Source organism: Pelodiscus sinensis, chromosome 17, assembly GCF_049634645.1.
Source record: "Pelodiscus sinensis isolate JC-2024 chromosome 17, ASM4963464v1, whole genome shotgun sequence".
Classification (NCBI taxonomy): Eukaryota; Metazoa; Chordata; order Testudines; family Trionychidae; genus Pelodiscus; species Pelodiscus sinensis.
Genome location: NC_134727.1, coordinates 26,128,216 through 26,143,007, shown reverse-complemented (window position 1 = coordinate 26,143,007; position 14,792 = coordinate 26,128,216). Strand labels below are relative to the sequence as shown.

General features: G+C 41.6%; 1 protein-coding gene across 4 annotated transcripts in view; it reads right to left on the bottom strand.

Annotated features, from left to right (window-relative positions):
* FNIP1 (folliculin interacting protein 1) overlaps positions 1-14,792 on the bottom strand; it is a 99,538-nt gene that overhangs the window by 65,833 nt on the left and 18,913 nt on the right. Inside the window, exon 1 of one of the 4 annotated variants that reach the window (XM_006116073.4) lies at positions 2,440-4,209. The exons of the other annotated variants lie outside the window; for them this stretch is intronic. Within the exon in view, the coding sequence (XP_006116135.1) occupies positions 2,440-2,450 (11 nt within the window). The 5' untranslated portion in view covers positions 2,451-4,209. Of the gene's footprint in view, positions 1-2,439; positions 4,210-14,792 lie in introns of those variants that run through there. 4 annotated transcript variants of the gene reach the window in all.

Sequence of the window (14,792 nt, the reverse complement as noted above, 5' to 3'; positions counted from 1 at the left end):
TATATAAGGATGTTAAATATTGGTTGATTGAATAGTCGAGTAACCTCATGAATTCTTATTGGTTAATCGACTATTCTATAGTCTCTCGGGGGTGGGGCTGGCAGCCAGCATGCTCTAGCCTGACTCCTGAGGAGCCCCCTGCCACTCTGCACTGTTGCCTCTCTATCAGAGGCAGCAGCAAGGGGTGCCAGGCAGGAGCTTGTCTGTGAGGGAAGCCACTTTAAAAACCAGCTTCCCGCACAGACTGACTGCCTGTCGCTCTGTGCTGCTGCCTCTGATACAGAGTCAGCAGCGTGGGATGGCAACAGCCCCTGTCTAGGGCAGGTCTGAGCTCCCAGAGCTTGTACGAGCCGGAACTGAGCCAGGCTGCCTGCTCGCCTGCCTCCTAATACACTTTAAATGCAGAGCCACAGCAGGTGTAGGTCCTGGATCCTCAGTAAGCCAGGTCTAAGCCACACTGCTGGACAGCCTGCTAAAAAATGTACTGGCAACAGGGAGGGGAAGAGGGAGGGAAATATGTGTAGTCTATAACATTAAACTATAAGCCTTTGCTTATCGGTTAATCACCTACACTATTACATTCCTGCTGCTATATAGATGCATTATGGACAGTTCACCATACATAGATTTTTCTTGAAAAAGGATAACTAATTTGGAACTCATCAGGTATTTAATGGGTGATTATGTTAATAGTGTTTCAAGTTTTAATGCAACCATTTTTGCTAGAGGCACCAGAAATTCAAACGAAACTAATTATCCAGAAATGGGGAATCAAGTTCATACCACTGATTTGCACGCGTGGTGTTTTCAGCAGGAAGTTCGACTTAGATTTTTGCAAAATAATATAGCCTTGTAGTTGCACATGAAGGAAGGAAGAAGAGGATATTCCATTGCTAGTGCAATCACAGGACCAATACTTAGAAAAGTTGTGCAAGGTGCAGTTATCCGTAACAGTCTGAGTCCACTGGAAGAGGATGTATGACCCAATTGCACAGAGAAAATTCTGACCTATGTGATTTAACAAGACCACAAGTCAGTGTCAGCTGATTGGCGGGGAGCTTATTCTAGTGCCCTGGTTGACACTGCCTCCTACAACTGTGAACTCGGCCTGGGATCTTCCCACAATCAAGGGGGTCGGTCATCGCTGGAGATGGATGGCTGCCAGGGAATAACCTATGATCTTTAAGGCTGGATCATTGACAAGCTTGCATCCCTAACCATTGGTTCAAAGAGCTTGCAGTTTCAAGGCTTGCCACATGGAATAGAACTAGAAGCTGACTTTTCTTTTAACACTAAAGCTGAGTCTTGCTCTTCTATATTTCTGAGTTTGCCAAACCCTCGAGGGAAGAAGGGCACAGCTGCAGGCTGCAAATGCCAGCTTTGTGTCACATCTATAAATCTGTCTCATTGATCTACCAGTTTAGCAGTTCTCACTCTTGAGTAACTGTAATACCCATTCTAGGGGATCCTTGAGTTGCTTGCACTGTGCACATTTGGCCACATAAAAAGCAATGTGACATTCTGCACTTTGTACAATAAACCGAGACCTAAACTTCAGCTGGATTCTACCTTTATTAGTCCTGACTCTAAATTCTAATGTGCTGTCGGATTCCCAAACTAAACTAACTTAGTTTGTTTTCATTTTTAACTCCCACCTGTTAGTCACTTGCCTCTGCTTAGCCATTCAGCTCTCACTTGGATGCCTATTTCACACTTTAAACTCCAATGTGCTCCAAATGCCTTTTTTTAAACAGGGACTTAGTTCTTCTTTGCTGGCCTCTGAGCAAAAGTACACAGAATACAAACACATAATATAGCCATACATAGCCATAGTATAATGAACACAATAACTTGAAAGCATTGTGAGACTGTGAAAATAAATATTCTAGAAGGTTTGTAAAAAAGTATTAAATATTTTGACCATCTTTACAACTTAACTTCCAGCAATCAAGACTTTAAAGACAACACTAGCAATTCCTAGAAGTAGATTTGTGGGCATATTTAAGTCATGCCATTCCAGAAAACACCTGTTCAGTTTTTAGAGGATTTACAAATACACACACTTTCCCTAATTTGTTCTTTTGGAAAACGCTCTGTTTATATATATATATATATATATATATATATAAACCACACACTCACAAAGCAAGAAGAGTCCCTTCAGATTAAATTCAATAGCACTGAACACAACCATTCACATTATTTTAGCACATCAGCATTAGTCTTTGCAAACTTACAGCAGATGGAATTATTTTAGGGTGTTTTAAAAATGCAGAATAGTGCCACTCCATGTACAGCTATAGGCATTATCAAATATACGCCTATATATATTTTAGAAAGCATGACATTTCTACAAAAAAGTCTTAAGGAAGCAAATCTATTGTTAAGAAAGTTAATAACCAAATTGTAAAAATAACGTCAATAATGTATTGATCATACCTGAGAAGCATCTTTGTCTCCCCACGCAGATCCACTTTTCAAAATCCCTATAAACTCCTATTACGCCCTGCTGCCAACCTAGGTTAATAATAGCAATGAGCCATATTCATCCAAAACCACACGACTGTCAGGTGACATATTGAGAGGTCTGAATTTAACTCAAACAAAAGACTCTCCATGCTGCAATGCAAAAACCTTAATCCTAGCAACTGGATCATTAATACAGCCTTTAAGAAAGCAGATCCCAGAAGCAAAATATGGATTTCTGCATAAGGATCCATCTACTCTGTCCTATAGTTTCATAACCAATCTCCTGTCCTTCCATTCTGCTGCCCAGTCCGAGAGCTTTACTAAAGTAAACGTTGCCTGTTTTCCCTGCTCCTTTGTCTCCTCAAGTATATTACTGCGGAGGAGAGAAGATTAGTCTAATTCATTTGATAGCTAAGTGCTGCTTTGGCAGTCAATGTAGGCTCTCCACGCCAGTTTCAATCTATCCTTCTTCTTTAGCGAATCCAATATGAGTTGAGCCACATAACCAGAATCCCCTGGCAACTATGGCTGCAGTTCTAAGCCCCCATGATCCACATGTGTCAGGAATTCAGGCTGATCGAAGAAGAGGGGAGAAAAACAAAGCAGCCTGCTCTCAGACTCCTCCCCCTCCACATTCTTGGAAGCTGCAGGATGCTCCAGTCCAACCCTGGCTGACAGGCTGAGCAGGCGAGTGGAAAAGCAAGCACTAATAGCCATCATGTGACCCAGAGCTGTCAGTATATGCCACCTGGGTCTGCAATGAGCCTGCCATCCAATCCCAGCTCTGCCTAAGATTCAGACACACCGATTTCACCGCTAAAATAAGGCCTTTAAAGGTTTAACAGTATAGAATGCCTGCTTTATACTGGACATCCAGAAGGGATGCCTACAATTATTCACATGTATTGCAAAAAGGTTGAACTGCTGATACACAGTTATAGTGCAGAACTGAAGTATGTTTCATGCTTAGTGAAAACAGAAACATTTTCTGTTTTCAGCAACTTCCAACCTTTCCCACCACCAGTCTCCTATAGGAACAAAGACGGCACTGTATTTTCTGTACAGGCTCATTAAGATTACAAGTAACCAGGAACAGTCAAGACAATTAGATGGCAATATGGAGTTTAGAAACAGGAGATGTGTAATAAGACCCTCTAAGAAATCCTGACCAGCTACAGAGCAGTAAACATGGTTTCATAACTACTCTTGGGGTAACCCCTGGCCTTAGAAGGAAGCTGATGGTAGTATCATCACAAGAGCAAAAGGCTTAATGTTTACAGGGATTGTCCCAAAATCTTTGGAAGCGGGTAGATAGTGAAACATCCAGAAAGGTTCAGCATGTGACAAAAGGTGTTAAATATTATGTGTGTGTGTGTAGAAATAGCGCATATGATTAATTTGCTTATTGCTTGCACTATTAAAAAGAAGGAAATATGCAAAGGTAGAACATTAACACGCAGTGGGGACCATCTCCCTTAAAAATTTGAGCAAATCCCCACTTTAATTTTACTCTGTGGCTGGTGACTTCAGGTTATTGCTAGCACCTACGATACACAGGGGGCTATCAGAATAAATCTTCCAACATTAGGATTTTCTGCAGCATCCCCTCATCGCAAAGTTCACTGCTATTGTTAACCCATTAATTTCACAGAAGCTAGCTGAGCTAATTCATAGCTTCATAAACTTCATTCCTGGAGACTATCCACAGAGGATTTCCCACCTGCCTGGGTGAATTCCACTGAAGAACACAGAGCTCCTGTCTGCGCGCGCGCGCGCGCACACACACACACACACACACACACACACACACACACACACTGAAGAACACAGAGCTCCTGTTTGTACACACACACACACACACACACACACACACACACCCCTCTTTAGTGCAACATGCAGAATGTTAGAAATCTAGGGTTAAAAACCTGAAGTCAATTGAAAAAAAAAAAGTCTCATTGGCTTCAGGGAAGCCAAGATTTCACTTGAAATTTTTCTACCTGAGTGGTGCCTTTTTGGTCCCTTATAATGGGAGTAGGAGATAAAACAGAAATAGCAATGCAGTATAGCATCCAGAACTGCAAACTCCTGTGCTCACTAGAGTGTCCAAAATTAAAGACCAAAAGGCCTGGCCCTTCAGTTATGCATATGTTCCACTTTACAGAAGTGAGTCAGCCCAATGGAATCAGCAGGACTACTCGGATAAATACAGCTAATCAAGTGAGAAACTTCAGGAAGCACTGGTGCCTTAAATCCAGATCCTGCCTTTTATACTCGCAGCTCCCTTCCAATAGGAACTGTAAGTGATAACATTTGACCCTGAAGACAAACAAGATGGTTTAATAGGTGATGAACTTTTGGGGGTCTGGCCCACGAAAGCTCATCACCTATTAAACCATCTTGTTAGTCTTTAAAGTGCTACATAGTTTTTCCTTTTGCTTTAGCAAGATCAGACTAACACGGCTACCTCTCTATTACTATTTGACCCTGAGTTATCTTCTTGTTTACCAAGGGGCACAGCCAGGAATACAGTAACTTGCTCTTGCCAGAATGAAATTACTTGAAAACCATCTATGTCATGTGCCGCATATGCACTGCTCTCTAAAAAAGTCAATGATGTCAAAAGTGACCTTTTTTCAAGGGATGCAGCATTGAGGAGTTGAGCCTAATGTATTATGTAAATATTTATTTACAGGCGTAACAACTGAAGTTTCCATATTACCTCACAGTAACTTGATGCACATTAAAGAGAAGAGCTTTGAAAGAGGACACAGCCACAGTCTAATAAGTGACAGGAAAAAATCTGAATGGATAGCACTTAAGATGCACTAAGTGAAGTCAAGCTTCATAACTGTAGACAGATAGCAACAACTGCAGCATCTTATATTGACCATTCACTGTTTCAAAGGCCCTAGATAAATTAGAATCATCACCACCATCCTGCACGCATACAAAATAAGCAACCATTTCCTGTACAGTTACGTGAGACACATCCTATTCCATAGAGATAAATGAGTGGCAACAGAGCCCCGCGTCCCCTGAGGACCATGGGAGTTTCTGGTCCCATAAGGAACATACGATTGGGTCCTGAGTTAGTAACAGATATAAATTATACTATTAGTTATTTTCTACAATCTACATTGAAATAGTGTCCTCTTTCCTGTACTATTAACATGTAATTCATTTTGATAGAGTTACAGCTTCTATTTTTGAACGGCGCTTCCATAAAAAAATTTGTAACTCAGAAAAATTTGCATTTGTTCCCCATTTAGGCCAATGTTTACCCACTGACTTCAACAGTGGACACAGATGCTCAACACATCTGAGAACTCAAACTATGTATTTAGGGGCTCAAACATCAATTTAAGTAACCCAGCTGGTAAATACTTTAAAAGTTAAAAAGTTCAAAAGCAAAAATTTTCTAAAATATGCTTCCTGAGGGCCAAGTCCCACAATGAGCTCTATGCTAGAGCTCTCACTAGGTCTCAACACAGTCCCACTGAAGACCTGCCTCAATGCAGGGGTCTCTATTGTGTGGAGCAGCTTCTGGACTTGAAGCCAGAGGCCTCATCCTTAAATCAGAGGGCCTCAACACAGTCACAGCAGTCTGCCTGCACAATTCACAATGCCAGATTGTTACAAACTAAGTCCACAAAATAAAACCAGAATAAAATAACCCGTCAACAGAAAGGGATTTATTGCCTTTACTGTATCTTGACTCTTTCTAACTATTAAAAACTGCAGTCAAAGCATACTTTCAATTTTGGGGGACAAATCACGTGGTGCTAAACTCTTGAGGCAAAAGTGGATTCAAATCCCAAATTCAGGCTAAATAAAGGAGTTGCAGCCATTTTGCTCTAATAGAATAGAGACGGCACAATGAATTATTTTTTGCTTAGAATGAGTCTTACGTAAGTAAAGTTCCCTCACACATTTGGTGGCTTGACCCTAAAAACCACAGCCAAGAAATGGTCCTATTTATTGGTTAGCACTGTAAGATGACAGAAGTTTGTATTTATGGCCCAGCTTCAAAGTGAGAATCAATGGTGATTTGATTTGAAATGCGATTAAAAATATTTTGATCCCAATTTATCTACAAGATACAGGTATTTGCCTTTCTGGAATTACTACTAAGTTAGACTTTTTAAAAAATTACTGTTTGTGATTTTTGGATCTTTGTGGGAAAAAAGCTACTAAATTCCTAGCTGGCTAGGAAAAGAAATGGACAGTATCTAATATAGAACAGTAACGGAGTGGAATTGGATCATGTGAATGCTGTGAGAATCCAAGCTTTCTCAGCAACTTAAAGTTTGCCGCAACCAAGATGCTTAGAAAGAATGTAGGTAACCTTATATTTCATCAGCAAGATAACTGAAAGATCTGCATTTTCTACCAATCTCAAGAAATGTTCAGATAATCCTGTCCACCTGTAAAGGCTCCCAATTTTATCTTCCTTAAAGAAAACTAGACCCTGTGGGTTTCTGATAAGAAATGTTATCTATACCTATCTATCTATATATTAGAGTGCATCTGTCTGTCTGTGTACGAGTCCGTTTGTTCGACAACTCCTCCTAATAGGAAGAGCTAGGGTCACCAAAACTGGCATGCAGATTCCTCTTCTCCTAACTTAAAGCAAGGTCAGGGTTTGGTTGTGCCAGTACAACCAGAAGTCCTGGGAAAAGGACTGTTTTCAATAACATGAAAAGAGAGGGGCTGCTATTCGGAGGGATGTGATATGAGAACGCCCACTAGGGGCAGCGAGCCTGCAGGGGAGAGCTACCCTGCGGAGTGTCCACTGGGGACAGCCTCATGGCCAAAGGAGTGACCAGCAGGGTTGGAGGCTCCATCATCTTGCCTGCCAGCACACCAAGTACGTAGCCCCCCATCCCAAACCTTTTCCCAGGGGGAAGAAAAAACCACCCTGACGGCTAGAGGGCATTGGGGGGAGAGAAAAGGCCCATGCCAGATGTGACCCCCAAGCCTTACTCACACACCCCTAACCTCCAGCCTCTTGAATGCCAACACACACATCCCCAAAACCCTGCCCTGAGTCCTCCATCTCCCACACCGCCGCCCCTTGCCCTGAAGGACCTTTACAAATCCTTTACATGGGATGTTTGCACTAAATCAAAAAGACTTCAAATCGCAGTAGATTACTTTTATTGACAGTGAAAAGGGGCTTGATCCTAAACGAGAATCTAATAAAAAGAGTCCTTTGGCAATGCTATCTGCAATTTATTTTCCCTTTCACAAGGTAAATGTTCGCACTTGAGCAGGTGGACGTCCGCCTTTATAAACTACATGAAAAATTAAGAAAGTAAAGATGCCTAAAGTAAAAATAAACAATCAGAGAAAGAATCTGATACATGGTTAAGCTAAACTGGAACACTGGTGTTTATTTTGTATCCAGTTTCCAACTGCCATCTCCTATAAATAAGACATGAGACACCAAACAAACCTACATAATACCAACTGGTACTGCAAGACAACAGGGCATTTTTCCCCTTGCCAAACAGTTATTTTATTGTGTACTCGCGGGTATTCAGAGAGCTGAATAATCTTACCCTGTAGCTATTAAAAATAAAGATTAAATAGTTTAGTGGTGTGTGTATTTAATGGAAAGTTTTTGGGGGAAAATCCCAATACAAATTATTCCCAATACAGTTATTATAATAGAAAAGGTTAACTTGTCTTCACTTAGGTCATATTTTTTAAAAAGCAAATAAAATTCCCTTGTCTGGAAAGGAAGCCTTTTTTAAATGTATTGCTTTTTTTCTGGGTAATTCTGGCAGTGTTTTCTTTGATCCTTAAACCCACATACAAAACTTTTGTCTCTGTCTTCCTTCCCTTCTTCATAGTCCCAAAGACAACCTAACATTCAGTGCAGCATTTTCATTTACCTTCTACACAAAATTACCTTGCACACATTTTCCCCATTAAAACTAGCATTAATCCTTCCTTCAAATTCCCAACACTGTGAATTATTAATGCAAAAAACTAATTTTAGCTATTTAAGAGTATAGGACACAAAGCAATCTCAATGCAACTCTAGGTACTTGAGCAAAAGCAAGGTTACTAGCTTAAGTTTATAAGTTGCTACGCCTACTTTCTTACAGGAATAAATGGTGAATTAGTATTTTAAATTTTGGATGTTATATATATGTCTAATAGAACTCAAAAAGGGCACACTGAAGATATGGAAACATTCACTGTTGATAGAGTTGGTATATAAGATCTTTGCTGCTACTGAATCTGAAGGTGCATGGGCCTGCGTCTCAACAGATGTTAATCAACAAAATTCCATCACACAATTATCAATGCCCAACATTAAAAAAATCACAAATCAGGCTCCCAAAATAACAAGATTACCTAAAGACTCATAAGATATTAAAAACAGTAATATATTTTGAGTTCTTATTATTTCCGTTCTGGTTTTTGAGCCTTTAGGAGTCATGCTCTTAAACTTTTCTCTGCAATCATGAAGGCCAGAAAGGGGTATTTTTTAAAAATAAATTAGATCAGGCACTCTCAGAATAGGACTCTGGGACATGGAGCTTTTAAGAAAAACAAGTAAGATTTGATAAAAATTGTGAGAGCTGGCAACACTGCCATTACTACCATGAAGCTATGTTGATTTACACCAGTTTAGGATCCTGATAGCCTGTCATATGTGTTTATATAAAGAAAAAGTAAATATTTTATTAAACAGTCACATAACTTCCTAACAAAAAGCCCAATTATACAAGATTATGGATAGAACTATCCATAACCTATAAATCAGTGGTGTCCAACCAGTTTTGAAGTAGTAGCCACTGCTACAGCAAACTAGCCACACTCAACTGGCCAAATAGCCATGTGTGGGTAGCATGTTTTACACCATGGCTATAAACACTAATATACTCATACAGGATATATACACACACTTAATATCAAAACACCTCTCTGGCCTGTCATGTTGGCAGCAAGAAATCAACCACAATATGGGATCCTTTCCCATCTCATCAACTGATTAAATAAAGTGCATTAAATAAAACCATCTGTTTTCTCCTGTAAGGGTGCATGTGTCCAATGTTTCCTCTATTTTTTTCATCCATGTGCAGCATAAATTGTGTTATGTGCACCGAGGCATGTGTGAATGTGCATCACTAATAGAAACATATGCTGCAGGCTGTGGATGCTCTGGTCATCAGTTGAGCACCATTTGAATTAGCGATGTAAGCGACTAGTCAACTAACCAATAAGCCTCAAGTCACTACTCAACTAGTTGCTTCCTCCTGCTTGAGGGAGCAAGGAGGGAAGAGCAGGAGCTGGTGCAAGGGGAGCCGGCTTAAAAGCCAGTTCCCCCCAGGACTGTCTCTGTTGGGGGAGGGAAGGTAGATGTGCATCTGGGAAAATGGCGCAAGCTGCGGTTGAGCAATCCTGGCTCCCGCCCCGTCCTAGATGCTGCACCTGTTTTTTAAATGTAGTAAGATCCGATAGGGTTAGGTGGCTCTTACTACATTTAAAAAGCAGAGCCACAGCATCTGGGACCCGGCCTGGCTGCCAGACTCTTTCTACATTTAAAAAGCAGGGCTGCAGTGAACCCCCTTATCAACTAATTGAGTAGTCAATGGAAATTCCATCGACGACTACTCGTTTAGCTTCCTAACCGCTATTTAACATCCCTAATTTGAATCTCTCCCAAGTGACCACACAAGCGCACAGCTTAAAGGGAACACTGTAAACGTGTCCATTCCCAGAATTCAAGGGCTCTGAAAATGAGAGAAGAATGTCTGGGAAACTCTCTGTTCTGCCTGGAGAATTTCCTGTTTGCAGCAAACCATGCTGAGTGCGTTTTTTCCATTCTTGCTGGTCTCCAGCTAGAGCTCAGCCAGTCCACCCTAGAATGTAAGAACTCATCTCAGAAACATGGACACAGAGAGGGACAGAACTCCCTCCTCACAAAGGGACATTCTCTGCCATTGATCTGATGACTGCCCACCTCAAATCTGTACTGCCAACTCTCAATTTCATTGGGGCGCTACAAAAAACCATCAAGCATTTTTTGAAACCCCCAGGTCCAGTAGTCAGGGGGTCATGGGACAAACTTGGCTTTCATTAAGAAAGGGAAAGTATCTCACCCTCCTGTTTGCAGAGAAAAGCTTGACAAAGGCTCAAAAACCAGAAGGCAAAAAAAAGTGTGGGCTTTTTTTTTTTTAAATCTCATGCTTGCTGAATGCATGGAGTTGCCAATACTGTGGATGCTACAATACAATATTTGAAGCATCCCTGGACTGTAGTTGGCTGGCCATTAGGGGGTTGCATTACTTTCTAACCCAAACAGACTATAACCAATAAACCCATGTTCAACAGCACTACTGTCCAGTTCAGGGTATACACAGATGACCCCTGGTGGACATCTGCATCCTGCAACCACTGTGTGAGAAAAGACTCTAGCTGAGTCTAGGGGACCAGGACAAGCAAGCTAGTCTCCTGCAGACAGAGGCCCCTCAGTGATTACCCCACAAGGTTCGCACATGCTGCCTTGGAGCCAAGCACATGACTGCGGTTTCCAGCATCAACGAGGGAACCTGTTTATATATTTTAAAAACCCACTTCAGAGCTTGTTTCCCAAATCTTATAAGGGAAAACGACTGCCTTGCTTGTGAAATTGATATGGCCTGAAAATGCAGCGTAGGGATTTGAGCATTCTTTGGCCATCGTCCACATCCATAGAATTGATTAAGGTGGCCGCTCTTGTGACTAGGCGATAATTGAGAACCCAATAAATCTCCAGACAAGTATGTGCCAGCTGGACTTGGAAAATGATTGCTACAGAGCCTCTGTAACTTGATTCAACTAAAAAAAAAATCAAAATTAAAATAGGCTATTAGTTATTTTTCATCCACCAATGCCAAATAGGCCTGCTTGAGCCACACCGTGGGCCTCATCCTGCATTCCTTGTCCACCAATTGCATCTGCAGCTGGAATCAAAGACGCTTGGGGGGCAGGAGTGGCACATGGACTGATTTTTTTTAGAGTATTCTGTGTCTCCAGTGTCTTGACAACAGACGTGTAAACTCAACCACTGGGATTTTTTCCAGCAGCTCCATTCCCCTCTGTCTCCCCACCCTATGTATCATTCTTAGTGTAGATTCTCTTGAAGTTTAGGCAATCCACTATCCTGGAGGGGGAGGGGACGGGACATTTTGTTGTGATTAAGGGTTTCTCACACAAGGAAGAAGACAGACGTCAGCAGTGATCCTCCCAAGATTCACAACGATCAGGCTATGAGCAACATTGTACCTCAGTCCTCATGTGACCACTTAATTATGTGTTGATTCATTCAGTCATGAGATACGAATGAGACACAAGCAAATAAGGATGCAAGCCCTAACGCCAATGAAATAGCCGTGCCTGTTCTGCCAGTTTCTATATTAGCAAAGCACAGAGGGAACATCCAGTTCTGAAAGGAAAAATGAACATTTCTTTACATAAAAAAAATCAACCTCCTGATCACTTTAGCCTCTTGCTAAGAAACAAACATTTGAATGGTCTGGGAGCTGAGTGCAATAGAGACTCCTACTCATTTTATCCTCCCTCACAGAAATTAAGGCCACCAGGAATATTCTTAAATTCTTCGGACTGAAACTTACAATGAATGTAGGTAGAGGTCTCAGAGCAGACCCTGTCCTCTGGTGACCCATGTCTGAGCTGTTTCAGGATCTGATGCTTTTATTATTTTATTTTAAGCTGAGCAACTTTCCTAGGATATGACCCTGGCCACAGCAGAATTTCTCAGGCTTCCTTTTGCCAAACAGCTTTTTTGTACTAGGGCTGGCTGCTATAGCCACAGACCCTTTTTTTAAAAAGTTACCAACTGTGTGGATATTTATAATGGAAAAAAGGTGGAGGAAATACTCTACTTGTATTTAGTTCAACTAAAGCCTGACATATTGACACTTCTAAAATATTTTATCTCTTTTAATGTAAAAATCTGGTTTCACACAGTTATTTGACAAAATAACTCACTGTTTATTCAGTGTACGTTAGCTAATTATATTATTGATCAGTGATACAAATATTCATATAAAACTGACATTAATTAATGGTGAATTCATGGTTTTTCCAAAGACTATATTTTATTTCAGTTTGATGTATTAGATATCTACAGCTTATTTCCATAGGAAAATATTGCATAGGATCTCTATGTACAACCACAAATCTTTACTCAATAATTTATTCTAACAGTAATATTTTAGACACTTTAGACACTTGTAGCCTTATGCTTACTTGCGTGCTCTCTAATCATAAAGGTTTCTTTACACTCACATTAGGCCCTAATTCGGCAAGCTATTTAAGCATGTGCCTAACTCTAAGCATGTGAGTAATCTCACCTCAATCAATGGAAATACTCAGGAGCTGAAAGCAAGGCATACAGTTAAACTCTTTGCTGATACAATGTCTTTGGAACGCACTCAACATTTAGTCTCAGTAACACAAGTGCAAGCTACAGCAGATGCTGATGAGTTAAACAAGCATAGCACTCTAAAAATATTTTAAAAAATGAAATACAGTACAGTTATAACCTATTTAGGGTGATGTTCCTATCTACTCATATTGCCTATTAGCCAATGAACTTCCAACACCATTGAAAATAAATTATGGCCAACACTTATCATCCCGTCACTTTGTTCATTTGTTAAGAACTAACAGGTTGAGCCCTGAAAATTCACAGATATCCGCTTTAGATCCACGGGTATCTCCATCCATGGATGTCAGTGCAGATCTCCGTGGATGTCAATGCGGATATCTGTGGCTCATTTTAGAGGCTGCGGATACATATTGCATATCCATGCAGGGCTCTACTAACAGGCTCGTAGCTTTGCACAATACAATTAGGGTACGTCTGCAGGGCAACCGAATATCCACAGCTGGTCCATGTGACCTGGTTTAGGCTATGGGGCTGTATCACTATAGAGAACACATTCAGGCTCAGGCTGAAGCCTGGGACCTGGGACCCTCCTTCTCATGGCATCCCAGAACTCATATTCCTGCCCAACCCCAAACATCTACAACATAATTTTACAGTGCCATAGCCCAAGCCCTGAAATCCTGAGTCAGCTGACCTGGGCTAGCTGTGGCTGTTTAATTAAGTCCCTGCATATCTTAAAAATTCATGAGCCTGATCCTGCAAACACGTTACTGAACATGGTAGTCAACACGTGGGTTGGGACATAAATTGAAGATGCAAATAACACAAGACCCACTGGGAAACAGTGAATTGATGAGGTTTGGAGGTTTCCCCCCTTTCATACAATACTGGGATGGAAGAGACCTGAGTGGTTAACATTCATGGGCATTGCTCTCTATCTTTTCTACAAAGATCAGTGGTGGGCAACATGTAGCCCATGGTCCACAAGCAGCTCACTGGGGCTCCACCTTAAGCCTGCAAAGCTTCTGGCTGCCTCCCTTCCCTATGCGCCTCTCGCTTACTGGGACACTGGAGCCCCACACTTCCTGCTCCTCCCTCCCAGCACTTTCAGAGGAGTCGCAAATTGCCTGATTCACACTCCATCCGGCTCTTCCTCCTCCCTCCCAGAGCTAGAACACAGCAAGCAGCTGATTGTCAGTGTTCCAGCTCTGCAAGGGAGGATGGAGGGGAAGGAGCAGGACAGAGTGCAAATCAGGCAATTTGCGGCTCCTCCAAAAATCCTGGGAGGGATGGGAAGCAGCAGGAAATGCGGGGCTCTGGTGCACAAGAGATGTGTGGGGGAGGAGGAATAGATATGGGGCTCCACGGCCACAGATGAACCCCAGCGGGCTGTGGGCTGCTGCGGTCCAGTGAAGGGAAGAAGGGTAACTCATGTGGCCCACCATTCCTGGTTGCCAATCCCCGACTTAGATGGCCCCATAGCCATAGGGTCTGAATACCTCCCACTCTGTAAGGCAGTTATCCTCACCACACTGCAATGAGGATGGGAGGTGCTTTCCCCCCTTATTACAGATAGGAAACCAAGGCACAGAGACACCAATTCACCCAAGGTCTTCCTGAAAGTCTGTGGTCAAGCAGGAAACAGAAGAGAATCAAAGTTTCCTCCAAGTTCTAAACTATATTTCTTCTGTAGTCAGTTTTTTCTTGCCCAATCATTTTAATTAACGTCAGCAAAGGGACACTAGGCCACCAATATCTGGGAATACATCTTCCATATTCCTTACTTGGTATAACAAACGGCAGTGTCATATGCAGTATATGATTCTTATGAAAGACACCAAACTGTTGATATTGATTAAAAAAAGAGTTCTGATACATACCGTAAAAAATCAAAAGCATAAAGGAATAGCAC